This window comes from Pleurodeles waltl, chromosome 7 (assembly GCF_031143425.1).
Source record: "Pleurodeles waltl isolate 20211129_DDA chromosome 7, aPleWal1.hap1.20221129, whole genome shotgun sequence".
In the NCBI taxonomy this organism is placed as follows: Eukaryota; Metazoa; Chordata; class Amphibia; order Caudata; family Salamandridae; genus Pleurodeles; species Pleurodeles waltl.
In genome coordinates, this window is record NC_090446.1 from 76,043,811 (window position 1) to 76,059,328 (window position 15,518).

Here is a 15,518-nt window from a genome sequence, read left to right on the forward strand (position 1 = left end):
GGCTTTACTAATTCACTCGGATATCCGCATAAAATACAGATCTGTTCTTTGCAGCAGGCACCATAACCCTATGCGCTACTTTATGGCATCAAAACTTCCACTGGACAAAACTCCCATCTCTCTCTCCCGCACGAATATTAATCACAAGAGTTATCTTGACATTTTAATGGATTCCTGAAGTCTGGACGCACAAATAACTTTTAAGCAGGTGCTTTGAACTCGCAAGTTTCTTAAGTTATTGCTAAACACAGCGCATCCCTGAGGTCAGCGCCCCCCCATGAGCTCAGCGCCTCCCTTCCCCGCCATCCAGGTCAGCACCAGGTGCGGCCGCACCGCTTGCAACGCCCTAAAGCCGTCCCTGGCATTACCCTATCTTTTTTGTGTATATAGCCCGGCTTCTCTCACACCTAAAATGCAGATTAAATTGATTTTTTTACTCCATACAAATTGCTGGATTGCCTTGTGTATGGAATATTCACCCTTTTTTTATTTTAAATTAAACAAACCGTTCTAGATAGACTTGTTATGCAGCATCAGATTGATTTACTATACATTGCATTCTACTTCAGGACCCTGTGATATGAGTGAATATAACTCTTTGAAATCCTCTAATAGGATCGCCCTTTAGAGGCAATGAATACCTTTTGCACTTCTGCTCTGGTCTGTGCAGTCTTGGTTTGCTTTAGAGCTATTTATTAATAGGGTGTGTTAAAGTTATGCACTGTGTTTTACATATGTTTTTGTGACCGGTTTTGTTAAGGTAAGCTAATGGAGATGTACCATGTTGTGTATATTTTTTACAGTCAATCACCCACCTCCTTCACAGGTTTCTTTTTGATGACAGAAAAGCTCCAAAAGTGCTCCACCTGTGGAGCCCATTGGATATTGCACGCCCCACCGCACATGGAGTACGACGCACTGATGAAGCATGCCACCGAGATAGGTGAGGGAGGGCCCATGTGTCCTGAAACTGAGACTTTTAGGGTTTGAAATGGAAACATTTTCCTCTGAACATAATATATAGAGAGTGTCACACTTTTTGTTTAGATCTATTGTTCTGAGAGGCTGTCTGACGCGCCAATAAAATCCTTCCTGTCCCTTGTTTTGATTTTGTGGTATTGTCAGCTACAGCAGCTTGCAACACATTTACTAAATGTGTGCTTTTGACCTGTTCTCAATCAATCAAGGATTTAAAGAGCCGGGCTAATCACCATAGGGTCTCAAGGCGCTGCTCTCAACACAATCCCAATAATCCAAATGTATGTAAATATTCAGTCCCCCAGCCAGCTGCCAGTCCCCTTCTCTCAATTACCAAATAATTCCTTTGAGACTTAGACAATTAAGCAAAGGAAGCTGTTTTTTTTCATTGGACTGTGAAAGAACAGCAACAATCCCATTGGCACTTTATAGCTAATGGTGATATTATGCAACCTTTGGCAATGCACTCATTTATTTTCGCGACACTTTCTCTTAGGCACCTCTCTACTTAATGCTTCTCAGTAATATTTGCCATGTGTAGTTTGCAATACAGCCAGTCAGGTTGGGGGGGAATTGGCACCCAGCAATAGAAACCTTAGGATGTGCAAATGTTGAAAATATATTGTTGTGCTGTGCTTCCATAGAGCTGAGGGATGATACCTGTGAACAAAAGACAGGTACCCTAAATTGGTGTTCCATTTTCAGTTGCTTTCTGGTTTTCCCAGAAGTACTGTGCTCAGTGTATTGGCTATGGGACCACAAGACCAATACTTGTGTGGTACTGACATACTCAAGAGCCCAGTAGAACACAGATTGGGACACACATTTGCAAGGGTATATTATGGCATGAGGAAAAGTCGGGTGTACGACCTTGTGTTGGAAAATGCTAAACATCTAATAAATGTCATGTTCCATCCACTCTTGCAGCTAGTCATGCAGAGCAAGGGAGGTCAGGTTCTCAGCAATAGAAACCTTACTTATCTCTGCTAATATTACATAATTGTTTCTGCAGACTACATTCCTTATAATAACCCACACATATTTGGTACTACTTGATTCCAGACATTAAGTTCAACATTTCCTTGGCTAGCTTTACAGGATTTATGGTTGGCCATTTGAGAAATGCAACACAATATTGAGCAGACTTTTTTATAGAAATTAAAATATCTATATTTTTCATTATACCTTTGGGTTGCAATGAAATAAGCGATGTGAGATTTACAGTAGTACTTAGCTCTTAATGTGCCAAAAAACATATCTGGCCCGATTGAGATCTTGGTGGATGAGTTACTACATCACAATAGTGACAGATATGCCATCCACCGAAATATAAATACCATTAAATCCTATGGGATGAACAAAGAGACCAAATAGGTAACTATGCTTGAACAACCTTGTGAAGCGAAAGTGTGAAATTAATGGTGTACGTAATCCCCCTCATAGTGTTTTTTACCAACTTCCCCTTTTACCTGTTCCCAACTATTGGGAAGGGGCAGTGCATTTGATTAAACGGCACGCCTTAAGAGTGTTTCACAACTGTATAAAACAATGAAAAATTTTCTTTTTAAATAGCGGGAGGCTTCAGATTAATGCAACACAGTTGCAAAGCCCAGGCATCGCCTCTTAGCCAGAGACATTCATTCAAGTTCCTCCTGTATCCTTTAGATGAAACTAAGATTATTTATGCAACTGGCCTCTTGTATAGGCTGAGATATAGACAAGCGCATTCCTGCAGCAACATCTCATGTCCCGGTGAGAGGAGATGTAAGCTTATCCACGACAAGACTGTGTGAGGCAGAGATAGAGCCTGTGAAATTGCTCACTATGAGATGGTGACTTGACTTGCAGCATATGCTTGTAGGAAGGCACTGCACAACTGTGTTAGAGCCATTTATCTAATGGAGCAAATGGGATACAGATGATTAAGACTTTTCTTCTTGAGCCACCCTGGACCGGCTTATATTTTGTGCACTCTATGAAGCACTGTTCAATGCTGTGGTCTAGCAACGTGGTAATCACACTATACAGAAACACATAAGTAAAGAAAATAAGTACTATATAAAGGGTGACTAGGGGGTTTTATGGGACATGGCAACCTAAATTACACCCAGGCACTGGTTAATTTATTGTGCGAATATGAAGATAATGAAAGATGCTGAATTGGAGCATCGAAACAGAATTCATAGCAGAGAAGGTAGCTCACACTGTAATTGCACAGGTATGAACCCGTCTCAAATGGGTGGTAGAAAGCTCAACTTTTCTTTTGTAGTGGCTGGTATTCATATAGCTCAGTCATTGACAAAACTGAATTTATGACTGAGGTCCTGATTACAACCTTGGTGGATGGGATACTCTGTCACAAACTTGATGGATGTCCTGTTCGCCGTATTACAAGTTCCATTATATCCTATGGAAATTGTAAAACGGCTGACGGGATATCTGTCACCTTTTGTGAGGGAGTATTCCATCCACCAAAGTTGTAATCCGGCCCTGTGAGTCGACTTAATCAGTGGCAACCCTTGATGAGTTTTCCAAACTGGGATGATAATTACTTTTATTTGTATTATAGTTTGCATGAAAAATGTTTGTTAATGGTAGTAAAAACATGTGAAGAATATGTGAAATAGACATACCAATGCAAAGGCATACTACTTTACAGGTGGTCTCAACCTTCTGCTTAGCTGAAATATTTGACTTTAACATATTACTAGGCAAATGCCAAGAGGTAAGAATAACAAAGTGACCACTATAGGGTATACAGGCCTTTGAAAAACATATTGTTAGAAATTGGGTGTCTAGTCTAGTATAAAGTACTTGTGCAATTCTTAAACAATAACCCAGTGAAATCCCCACAGAAAGACTCCACACTAGGTTAGAACAATAGATTCAGTTTTTATGAATAAAACAAGATTAAAATGACAAATATCCATAGAGCAGAAGTCAAGATATGATTTCTTTAAAGATTAAATGCAAATATATTGTTTACTCATGAGTTTAGGCCGCCCGCAATGGAGCGCAGGCCAGATACAGGACCGGTGCAGGGCCCGCTGAGCACAAACACCTTAGGCCTTGTTGCAGCATGAGATGTGTCTGTGATCCCCCCTGCAGTTAAGTTGACTGGAGCAAACCCCCTAGGTCCACTTCTAAGGGTCCAAAACTGGGGTGGCATCGCTTGGCAGGACGCACTCACAAGCAGATGAGCCCAAGGGGTGGAACAGGAGGGTTCTAAGTCTTTTGTGTCCCTGAGACTTAGGTAACAGAAGGCAAGCTAGCATGCCCTTGGTGATACTCTGGGGCTAAGTGATGCATGTCTAGTCCTATTCACCCATGCAAGGGAACAGCAAGTGGCAGGACAGCTCAGAAAGACAAGAGCATAGCAAGTCAGAGTTCCTCAAAGCAGCAGTTCAGCAGAGTAGCAGTTCTTTCAGCCCTGCAATTCTTCTTCCCGGACAAGCAGAATAGCCACAGCTCCAGAACTGTACTGAGTTTGTGGTGTCAGGGGTCCAGAACTTACACCCAGTTGTGCCTTTGACCCTCAACCACCGCCTGACCTTCTACACCCCTGCCAGGCAACTCCGATCCTCCCATCTTGCACTTGCCACCATCACCAGAATCAGGAAAAGCACAGCTGAAGGAAGATCCTTTTTCTACCTCGCAGTCCGGACATGGAATACACTCCCTCTCAACCTCAGACAGGCTGCATCACTGAAGCAATTCCGGAAGGATCTCAAGACTTGGCTCTTCGAATGATCAGCATGCCCACCACAGTGCCTTGAGACCCCAAATGTGATAGGCCACACTTTACAAGTACTGACTGATCGATTGATTGATTTATTTGAAGTGCAGGAGAATTGTAAAAAAAGATATGAAGCACAAAAGGTCTCTGCCCTTCCTGCCTTGGCTCTAGACTCACTACAGGGGGTATGCAGCTCTTTGTGTGGGGACAGGCTGAGCCCTTTCAGGTGCAAGTGTCAGCAGATCCCTCACATCCAGCCCAGGAAGATCCATCAGCCTGGTGATGGGCTATCAGGAAGTGAATAGCCCATCAGGCACAACGAAGCGCCCTTTGTGTGTGACTGTCTGGAGGGAATGTACAAAGCCGAGCCGTCACCCACCCCAGATGTGTATTGGAGACAGGCAGAATGCACAGAATGGTTTAGGTGAGGGAAATGCCCACTTTCTAAAAGTGGCATTTTTAGACTTGCAACGTAATATCCAACTTCACCATAAGTTGTGATTTTAAAATGTGAGTCCAGGGACACCAGACTCAAAATATCTATCTTGTCCCAATTGGAAATTGCTCTTATAAAATGTAATAAGGTAATCCCAATGCTAACCTTTGGGAGAGATAGGACTTGCAAAAGTATCACTATGCCACCAGATTCAAGCTAGTCTGGCTGAAGAGGGGTGATACCCCGAAACTGGTCCCAGGATGCTTGTTTCTGGTCCAGGGAGGACCTGGCCTGGCCGTCTCAGCTGAACTGTTCCCATGGGGTACAGGGTCAAGACTGATTTGCATATGGCTGTGTCCAAATTGAAATGACATGGTGAGCAAAAAAACTGATGGATTAAACCCAGATCTGTGACTGGGGGTGAATGTTTGATTTGGTCTACATTTCGTCCATCAACTGTCCGTACTGCACTAGGTGCAGTGCTGCTTTTCTTAAATCTGCCCCTAGATGTGTCAGTTTTGGATACACCAATGTTACCATGTTTAGGTGCACTTTAGCACTGGTGCAGTGTTCAAGTGCCCAGATCCTGAAGCCAGCAAAAACAAGACCAGAACAAGCATTTGCAATGCAATAGGTGGTGCATTTGTGTGAATTGGAGCAATTGGCATTGTAAATTCATAACTGGACTTTTCTTGCCAAATAAAGTGGTCAACCCTGTCTCATAATGTTTTCTTTTCCTGCCATATAATTCTAGTGGCCCTTCATAAAACTAAAGCGCTTCCATTTACCTTCTTCCTCTATCTGCAGCAAAAAAAATTAAATGTTGACATTTAGCATCCTAATTTAAATCAGGCATGCTAATTCCAATAGAATACCACTTTCACCACCCCACCATCAGAGTTGCAGGCTGGCTAACACAATCCCCTCAAAAAAGACACAAGACAGCCACAAAGGAGAAATAAACTAGAAGGGTCACCCAAACATATCAAGAGTGTTGAAACAGTCATGGTGTAATCAGGATGTTAAGTTGGCCTGAATCATGGTCATAATTGTAATAAGGAGAGATTATTAAAACATATACAATTATCCTATAAACCTTTATCAGAAATAAACATTTGGCATTAGACTGTAATGATCAAAACAGCCCCTAGAGGGCACCATAACAAAAATATCATTTGTAAGAAACATGATCGTGGAACCATATTGTTAGCCCCTAGAGAGCATAACCACCTGGAAAAAAACAGGAGAAAGTAATGCAGTGTCACCATACACTCCACCCCCAGTAGGCATTTTTAGGGCTAGCAGGCCTACTGCAATGATATTACAAACAAGGCCTTTAAAACAAAACCTCTCCCAGCTGTAAAACAGAGGTTCTGGCCATTAGAAAGCTTAAAGGACATTGAATGGTGGGAGGGGCTATTATTTTGGGGTCCCCCATTAACCTAGTGTGGGGACCCAGGGATGATGTAGACAGAGCGTTTTGAAGGTGGTCCCATTGTCCTAGGACCACCACAGGCTGAGGTATGAGCAAAAATGTTTTGTAAAAGAAATGCCCTGCAAAGCATGGGGTGTGATTCTGTGCTGTGAATATTCTAGTATGTTAGCAGCAATGCTCAGAACAGCCCCTAGAGAACACCACCATAAAGATAGAATTTGGAAGAAACATGGTCATATAACCATAGAGTCAGCTCTTGAAGAGTATAACCACATGAAAAAATGGGAGAAAGTAAAGCAGTGTAACTATATATGTAGCCCCTAGAAAGCATAGTTCATTACACCTTTTCAAGGCTGACAGGCCTACTGCAATGATATTACAAAGAAGGCCCTTAAAACATAACTTCCCCCACCTGTAAAACAAAAGTTCCAGTCATAAGCGAGCTTAAAAACATAATGGGTGTAGAGGTTATTATTTAGGAGTCCACACTAACATAGTGTGGGGGCCCAGAGATCATGTAGACAGAAAGAGCACTTCACAGTGAATGTTTTGAGGGTGGTCCCATTGTCCTAGGGCCACCACAGGCTGAGTTACAAGCAAAAACATTTTGTGAAAGTAATGCCCTGCAAAGCATTATGGGGCAATTTTCCATGCCACACATATTTTACTACGTTGATATGACTGTGATGCTCAAAACAGTGCCTAGAGGACACCACAATAAAAATAACATTTGGAAGAAACATGGTCATGTAACCATACACTCAGCTCTTAGAGGGCATAACCATACGTAAATAGAATGATGGGATAAAGTAATGCAGTTTAAACATATATGCAGCCCCTATAGGGGCGTAGAGCATTACACATTTTCAGGGGTAGCAGGCCAGTATCCATGATATTACAAACAGAGCTCTCAAAACACAAGCTATTCCCAGCTACATAACAAAAGTTCCAGCCATGAGAGCACTTAAAAAGACACTGGATGGTGGGAGAGGTTATTAATTTGCAGTCCCCTCTAACCTAGTGTGGGGATCTAAAAATGGTGAATGTTTTGGTGGTGGCCCCATTGTCCTAGGACCACCACAGGTTGAGTTATAAGCAAACATGTTTTGTAAAAGTAATGCCCTGCAAAGCATTATGGGGCAAGGTTCCTGAGTGCAGTGAATATTGTAATATCTTCTCTCCCGCTGTGCCGGGAGAGCCGCATTCGCTTTGAGGATTTCTGTTTTAGGGAAAGCATTTACCATTTTCAAGTGCCATAAGGGGAGAGCCACAAGAAATTACTCTGATTTAGGTAACTGTGAACAATGTGACCAGCACTACAATATATCCGTCGATTTCACGCTATTGTTCCTGTTCGCGCTATGAGCGCCACGGCTGCCATGCAACAAGAATGGGAGAGACAAAAGAAAAAATTTAGTCCACCCACGCTGAAGTATATCGGCAATCGTGCAATAATCCATGTAACAGGGGCAGTCTGCAAGGCGTGACAAAAACAGCCTCAAGGCGGACAAACATAAAGCATTTACCAATGACATCAAGTGAATTTGGAAAGGCAGGCCCAGGAACAAATGAAAATAATGGGCGTGGTTAAAATCCCTCAATACTTACAACAGGTCAAAGTGCTTGCGCGCTCAACCTAAAAACTGAGTAGTTAGGCAGAAATTGGGGGAAGACAGCCCTAAGGCTGTCAGGTTCAACACATATCGTGTAGCTACTGCTGGATCTACTTACTTAATGAGGTTATCACTGACCACTGTGATCTGTCACGTAATTTAATTTTCATGCTGCCATCTGGGTTGTACTCCACATGATTGGCTTCTGATCTAGACCCCATTTCCATGAATACGTAACAATATATTGTGATTAAAAAGATGTAGGCTATTTCGGTTTCAAAATTGATATAGACCATAGTGCTGACAACACTAAAAACAAGCATTTGCAATGCAGTTGGTCTCACGTTTGCCCGAGTTAGACCTATCAGCGTTGCAAATTCATAACTGGACTTTTCTTGCCACATAAATTGAAAACGAAAAGCAAAACAGTTGACAGAAGCAAGTCAATTCAAAGCGCCACGTCCGCCATGAGCGCAAGGGTTATTGGCTCCCTGCGTGAATGTCTAGAAAGGATCGAGGCTGGGATGAAAGAGCGCAGCTAGGATGAAATGCAAACCGAAACTAGAGGAGGGTCCATCACACACTGTAAAAGGAGGAAGTGTGAAATAGTGTGATGGCCAACAAAAATGTACACTTAGTGAAATTGCCTGAATGGGAACTCAGCACACAAAGGAGGGACAATTCACAAAATGCACCGATAAAAAGTAAGCATTTAAGACAAGCACAACAAAGAATGAATAGCAAGAGTGGGCGTGGTTAAAAGCCCACAAAGAGATTACAACAGGCCAGAGCGCTTGAACGCTCGGCCATATAAAGAGTATGGCTGCAAAAGGAAGGATCTGTTCCGACACTTTGCATCAAGACGCCAACATCGGGGTCCGCGTTTTGAGTTAAAAGTAAACTTTTCTTTAAATTAAACCACTGGCTGGGCAACAAATTATCGTCTGTTATTGCTTTACTTTGCTATCTAGGATGCTTAAAAAGTGTACTTGGTGCTCCGTTTTGGGCTGATTCGTATGGCAATGCCCCGGGGCAACTGCAACCCCAGTCTGCCGTGAGACTTCTGACATATTTCCCACGCATCAGAGCTTTAATACTAGATGACTCAGGGCTATCAGGGAAAAGAACTGTTATCTGTCCTAAAATAAGCAAATATCCATAAAGAAAAGTGCCAGACCCTCAAATATGCTACAATTCACCTGACAACCACCGCCAGAGGCGTAGCCATTACAGGGATATCACACAGAAGTTCATCATGTAATTTTGCGTCAATGCTTCCAAGCAGTGGTGAAAGCGGATGCTGGCAGCAGTAATGTAAGTAAAATCTAAAATTTTATTCCAGGTGCCAAGGAAACAGGAACTGCTACAGCAACCCATAACAAGTTAAAGCTATTAGCATTGTAAACGCCTAATCAGACATTTCTTGCCACATAAACTGAAAATGAAAAGTAACACAGTTTCACATAACTAACTGGACTTTTCTTGCCACATAAACTGCAAATGAAAAGTAAAACAGTTTCACATAAGCGAGCCGACGGCCAAATGAGCTCGAAGCAGACACACAATAGGAAACAGAAGTTCGCTCGCAGTGAAAGGTATCGGCAAAAGTGCAATTATCCATGTAACCGGCAAAAGTAGAATTATCCATGTAACAGGGTAGATATCATGCAAAGCGCTCGACTACTGCCCAGCAATATCACGCATCCTACGAATTAAAGAGAAAAAGTAGTCCAGAAACCATATGGAAAACATGGAGCCTCGTATCTTTTCAGTAGTTGTCCGGTGCGCTCGTGGCAGGCTAAACACCAGAAAAGGCATGCCTTTCACTAATTAAATCAAGCAAATTTTAAAAGGCAAGCCCACAAACCAACCAAACTGATGGGCGTGACATGGGCATTGTTAAAAGCCCGCAGAGAGATTACTCCAGGGACAGAGCGCTTTGCGCTCGATCCTAATTATATCACTTAACTTTTGATCTTACAATGGCATCACAAGAAATTACATCACACCCCGTAGTGATAAATTGTACTAATGAACATCAATCCCCAGAATATCATGATATAAAAATATCGAGGACAGAACATTGAGGCACAAAATGTCGAAAGGTAAGTGCATATAGAGAAGTATAGATGTAGTATTTATAACTCCATATATACCTACCTTATTGATATATGTACTGTGCAGATACACATAAGTGGACTAAGCTATAGAAAATCTAGACTTTCCTATCTGCGGATATTTTTAAAAATATTTTGTCCTCTTTATTGTGTCCCATCAATATTCTGGGGTAGATAGTCAGGGTGCACGCCCATGTGACACATTTGAGATTGCAAGACATGGTCCTGTATAAAATATTGGGAAATTAAGTGATAAAGCATTTGACGTATGAGTACTGTGGGCAACCTTAACCTCACAGATGTACATTTACAGGATCATGAATGGAAGGGACAATGACCAAATAAGGGAGTGCGGATGTCGGCTTCATGTCTGTGCAAAATGCAGTGACACCCCCCCCCTACCTTTAGAATACCATGTGTTTGTCAGCATCGCAATGCTATACATATTGCACACATGGCCAACATACGGTGAAGAAGAGGCGGGTCTCCGATAGGGAGTTTGCCATTTCTGTTGGGTGCTGTGTGTACAGTTAGCTCTCGTTTAGAGCCCCTAGCTGCATTCACAGACCTTATCTGGTGAGTATAATTTTATTTATTCAAGCACATTGGTGCCTTTTCTACACTTGGGGTCACCTCTGGGACCCCATTTTGTGGCTTTTTGGCAGGTCTGCACACAGACCGTGCCCCATTCAGCAACCATCCCCCAGGTTAAATACAGTCCTGGTGAGATCCTCATATCCAAGGGCTGAAACGTCATGAACACCAACAGACAGACCTTGATTTCAAAACTATACACTGACAATACATAGCATTGTACAGATGTGTAGATATATCTATATGTGTGTATGTATATGTATATGTTCGATGGCATGTGTAGCTGCAGATACACATGCTGTGCATATCCCGCCATCTAGTCTTGGGCTCGGAGTGTTACAAGTTGTTTTTCTTTGAAGAAGTCTTTTCGAGTCACGAGATCAAGGGACTCCTCCCATTTCGGCTCCATTGTGCATGGGCGTCGACTCCATCTTAGATTGTTTTCTTTCCGCCATCGGGTTCGGACGTGTTCCTCTTCGCTCCATGTTTCGGTTCGGAAAGTTAGTTAGATATCGGAAAAATTTGACGGTATTGTTTGCGTTCGGTATCGGGTTAGTTAGCGTAGATCGACACCGAATTTTGAAGAGCTCCGGTGGCCCTTCGGGTTTCGTTTCCCGGCGGGGCCTGGTCGGCCCGACCACGTACGTCTACAAGACTAATGGAACGGACCCCATTCCGCTTCTGCCCCAAATGCCACAACAAGTATCCTTACACAGATCAACATTTGGTCTGTAATTTGTGTTTGTCTCCCGAACACAAAGAGGATACCTGTGAGGCCTGTCGAGCGTTTCGGTCGAGGAAAATGCTGAGGGACCGGAGAGCAAGAAGGCTTCAAATGGCGTCGGCGCCGTCAGGACACCACGACTTGGAGGAAGAAGAAACCTTCTCCATTGCTGACTCGGACGAGGCCGAAACAGAACAGACGCCGAAAACCGTGAGTAAAACAGCCCCGGCCAAAACTCACGTAAAAATCATCAAAGCCCAGGGGACGCCACCGCCGGCAGGCCGTGGCTTAACCCAAAAAATTGGTGACCGTCCTTCGGCACCGAAAAAGGGCACACATGTGTCGAAGTCATCCGACTCTGGTCGAGATACCGGCACAGAACACACTCGGCCCCGAGACACTGGTTTAGAACAATCTCGACATTGAGATACCGGCACCGAGATGAGTCGGCACCAAGAGATCGGAACACCAAAACTAAAAAAAAGTGGCTTCGGAGCCGAAAAAGACTGTCGAGAAGGTTTCAGTACCGAAACATCCGGCTTTGGAGCCAAAAACAAGTTCCTACACCGAGGAACAAGGGCTTTCCACACAAATGCAAAGCCATAAATTCGGACAAGAGCTAGAAGCAGGGGAGCCAGATTATACACAGAGAAGGCTCCCTATCCAAAAAGAGACGGGGAAGATAAGAACTCTCCCTCCTATAAGTATGAAAAAGAAACTTGCTTTCCAAGATAAACATAAACAACCACAGGCAAAGGTGGCAAAACAAGTAACTCCGCCACCATCATCACAACGCTCACCACAATGCTCACCACAACCATCACCAATTGATAGCCCACCTATGATGCAGTCTCCAACGCACACAGGCATGAGCCAAGATGACCCAGATGCATGGGATCTTTATGATGCGCCCGTGTCAGATAATAGTCCTGACTGTTACCCAGCAAGACCATCACCACCTGAAGACAGTACTGCTTACACACAGGTGGTGTCCAGAGCAGCTGCTTTTCACAATGTGACACTGCACTCTGAACCGATTGAAGATGACTTTTTATTTAATACTCTGTCGTCCACACATAGTCAGTACCAGAGTCTTCCGAAGTTACCGGGAATGTTGAAACACGCAAAGCAAGTATTTCAAGAACCCGTAAAAGGCAAAACCATCACTCCTAGGGTGGAGAAAAAGTACAAGCCTCCCCAACAGACCCTATGTACATCACGCAGCAACTGACACCTGACTCAGTAGTAGTAGGCGCAGCATGTAAAAGGGCGAATTCACACACCTCCGGAGATGCACCACCACCCGACAAAGAAAGTAGCAAGTTCGACGCAACGGGGAAAAGAGTGGCAGCACAAGCAGCCAATCAATGGCGCATTGCCAATTCACAGGCTTTGCTGTCAAGATATGACAGAGCCCACTGGGATGAAATGCAGCACTTTATTGAACATCTGCCCAAAGAATTCCAAAAGCCTGCACAACCAGATACGATCGGCAATGGACGCAGCAGACACAGCTGCACGAACTGTAAATACAGCGGTCACAATTCGGAGACACGCATGGCTACGCACCTCAGGATTTAAGCCCGAAATCCAACAGGCTGTGCTTAATATGCCTTTTAATGGACAGCAGTTGTTTGGGCCGGAAGTGGACACAGCTATCAAGAAGCTGAAAAAGGATACAGATACGGCCAAGGCCATGGGCGCGCTCTACTCCACACAGAGCAGAGGCACTTTTAGGAAGACACAATTTAGAGGGGGGTTTCGGGGCCAAACCACAGAACCCTCAACCTCACAAACCAGACCCACATACCAGAGCCAGTATCAGAGAGGAGGCTTTCGGGGACAATACAGAGGTGGACAATTCCCTAAAACTAGAAGGAAGTTTCCAAGTCCAAAGACCCCTCAAAACAAACAGTGACTTCAGTGTCACAAATCCCCAACACATAACACCAGTGGGGGGGAGACTAACAGATTATTACCAGATTTGGGAGGAAATAACAACAGACTTGTGGGTCCTAGCCATTATCCAGCATGGTTATTGCATAGAATTCCTACAATTACCACCAAATGTGCCTCTAAGAACACACAACATGTCCAAACAGCACTTAGATCTACTACAAATAGAAGTCCAAGCGTTGTTACAAAAAGACGCAATAGAACTAGTACCCAAACATCAGAAAGGAACAGGTGTTTATTCCCTGTATTTTCTAATACCCAAAAAGGACAAAACTCTGAGACCCATCTTAGATCTCAGAACACTAAGGGGGTTATTCTAACTTTGGAGGAGGTGTTAATCCGTCCCAAAAGTGACGGAAAAGTGACGGATTTACCACCAGCCGTATTACGAGTCCATTATATCCTATGGAACTCGTAATACGGCTGGTGGTATATCCGTCACTTTACCGTCACTTTTGGGACGGATTAACACTCCTCCAAAGTTAGAATAACCCCCTAAATCTTTACATCAAATCAGATCACTTTCACATGGTGACACTTCAAGACGTAATCCCCTTGCTCAAACAACAAGACTACATGTCAACTTTAGATCTCAAAGATGCGTACTTCCATATACCCATACATCCTTCACACAGGAAATACCTAAGGTTTGTAATCCAAGGAGTACATTACCAGTTCAAAGTGTTACCATTCGGGATAACAACAGCACCAAGGGTATTTACAAAATGCCTTGCAGTAGTAGCTGCACATATCAGAAGACAGCACATTCCCGTATTCCCGTATCTAGACGATTGGTTAATCAAAACCAACACTCAGGAACATTGTCTTCAACACACAAAATACGTCATAGAAACCCTTCACAAACTGGGTTTCTCACTAAACTACCAAAAATCACACCTACAGCCGTGTCAAATACAACAATACTTAGGAGCAACAATCAACACTAAAAAAGGGATTGCCACTCCAAGTCCACAAAGGGTACAAGCGTTCCAATGCGTAATACAAAGCATACACCCAAACCAGAAGTATCAGGTAAAATTAGTAATGAAACTACTAGGCATGATGTCCTCATGCATAGCCATTGTCCCAAACGCAAGATTACACATGCGACTCTTACAACAGTGCCTAGCAACACAATGGACACAAGCACAGGGTCAACTTCAAGATCTAGTGTTGATAGACCGCCAAAGACACACCTCGCTACAATGGTGGAATCATGTAAATTTAAATCAAGGGCGGCCTTTCCAGGACCCAGTGCCTCAATACGTAATCACAACAGATGCTTCCATGGTAGGGTGGGGAGCACACCTCAACCAACACAGCATCCAGGGACAATGGGACATTCAGCAGAAACAACTTCATATAAATCAGTTAGAACTACTAGTAGTGTTTCTAGCATTGAAGGCATTTCAACCGCTAATAGCCCACAAACACATTCTTGTCAAAACAGCCAACATGACAACAATGTATTACTTAAACAAACAGGGAGGCACACACTCATCACAACTGTGTCTCTTAGCACAGAAGATTTGGCATTGGGCGATTCACAATCACGTTCGCCTAATAGCGCAATACATTCCAGGAATTCAAAACCAGTTGGCAGACAATCTCAGTCGAGATCACCAACAGATCCATGGGAGATTCATCCCCAGATACTACAAACCTACTTCCAAAACTGGGGAACACCGCAAATAGACCTATTCACAACAAAAGAAAACGCAAAATGCCAAAACTTCGCATCCAGGTACCCACAGCCTCACTCCAAAGGCAATGCGTTATGGATGAGTTGGTCTGGGATATTTGCTTACGCTTTTCCCCCTCTCCCACTCATTCCGTATCTAGTAAACAAATTGAGTCAAAACAAACTCAAACTAATACTAATAGCACCAACTTGGGCACGACAACCTTGGTACACAACACTACTAGACC

At 43.4% G+C, this 15,518-nt stretch overlaps 1 protein-coding gene across 6 annotated transcripts in view; it reads left to right on the top strand.

The window, feature by feature from the left end:
- The window catches only part of LOC138303674 (protein mono-ADP-ribosyltransferase TIPARP-like), a 187,598-nt gene that overhangs the window by 24,032 nt on the left and 148,048 nt on the right, over positions 1–15,518 (top strand). For 4 of the 6 annotated variants that reach the window (XM_069242986.1, XM_069242990.1, XM_069242991.1 and 1 more), the window contains exon 2: positions 827–943. The exons of the other annotated variants lie outside the window; for them this stretch is intronic. In XM_069242986.1, the coding sequence (XP_069099087.1) occupies positions 838–943 (106 nt within the window). In that variant the 5' untranslated portion in view covers positions 827–837. The remainder of the gene's footprint in view (positions 1–826; positions 944–15,518) is intronic. 6 annotated transcript variants of the gene reach the window in all.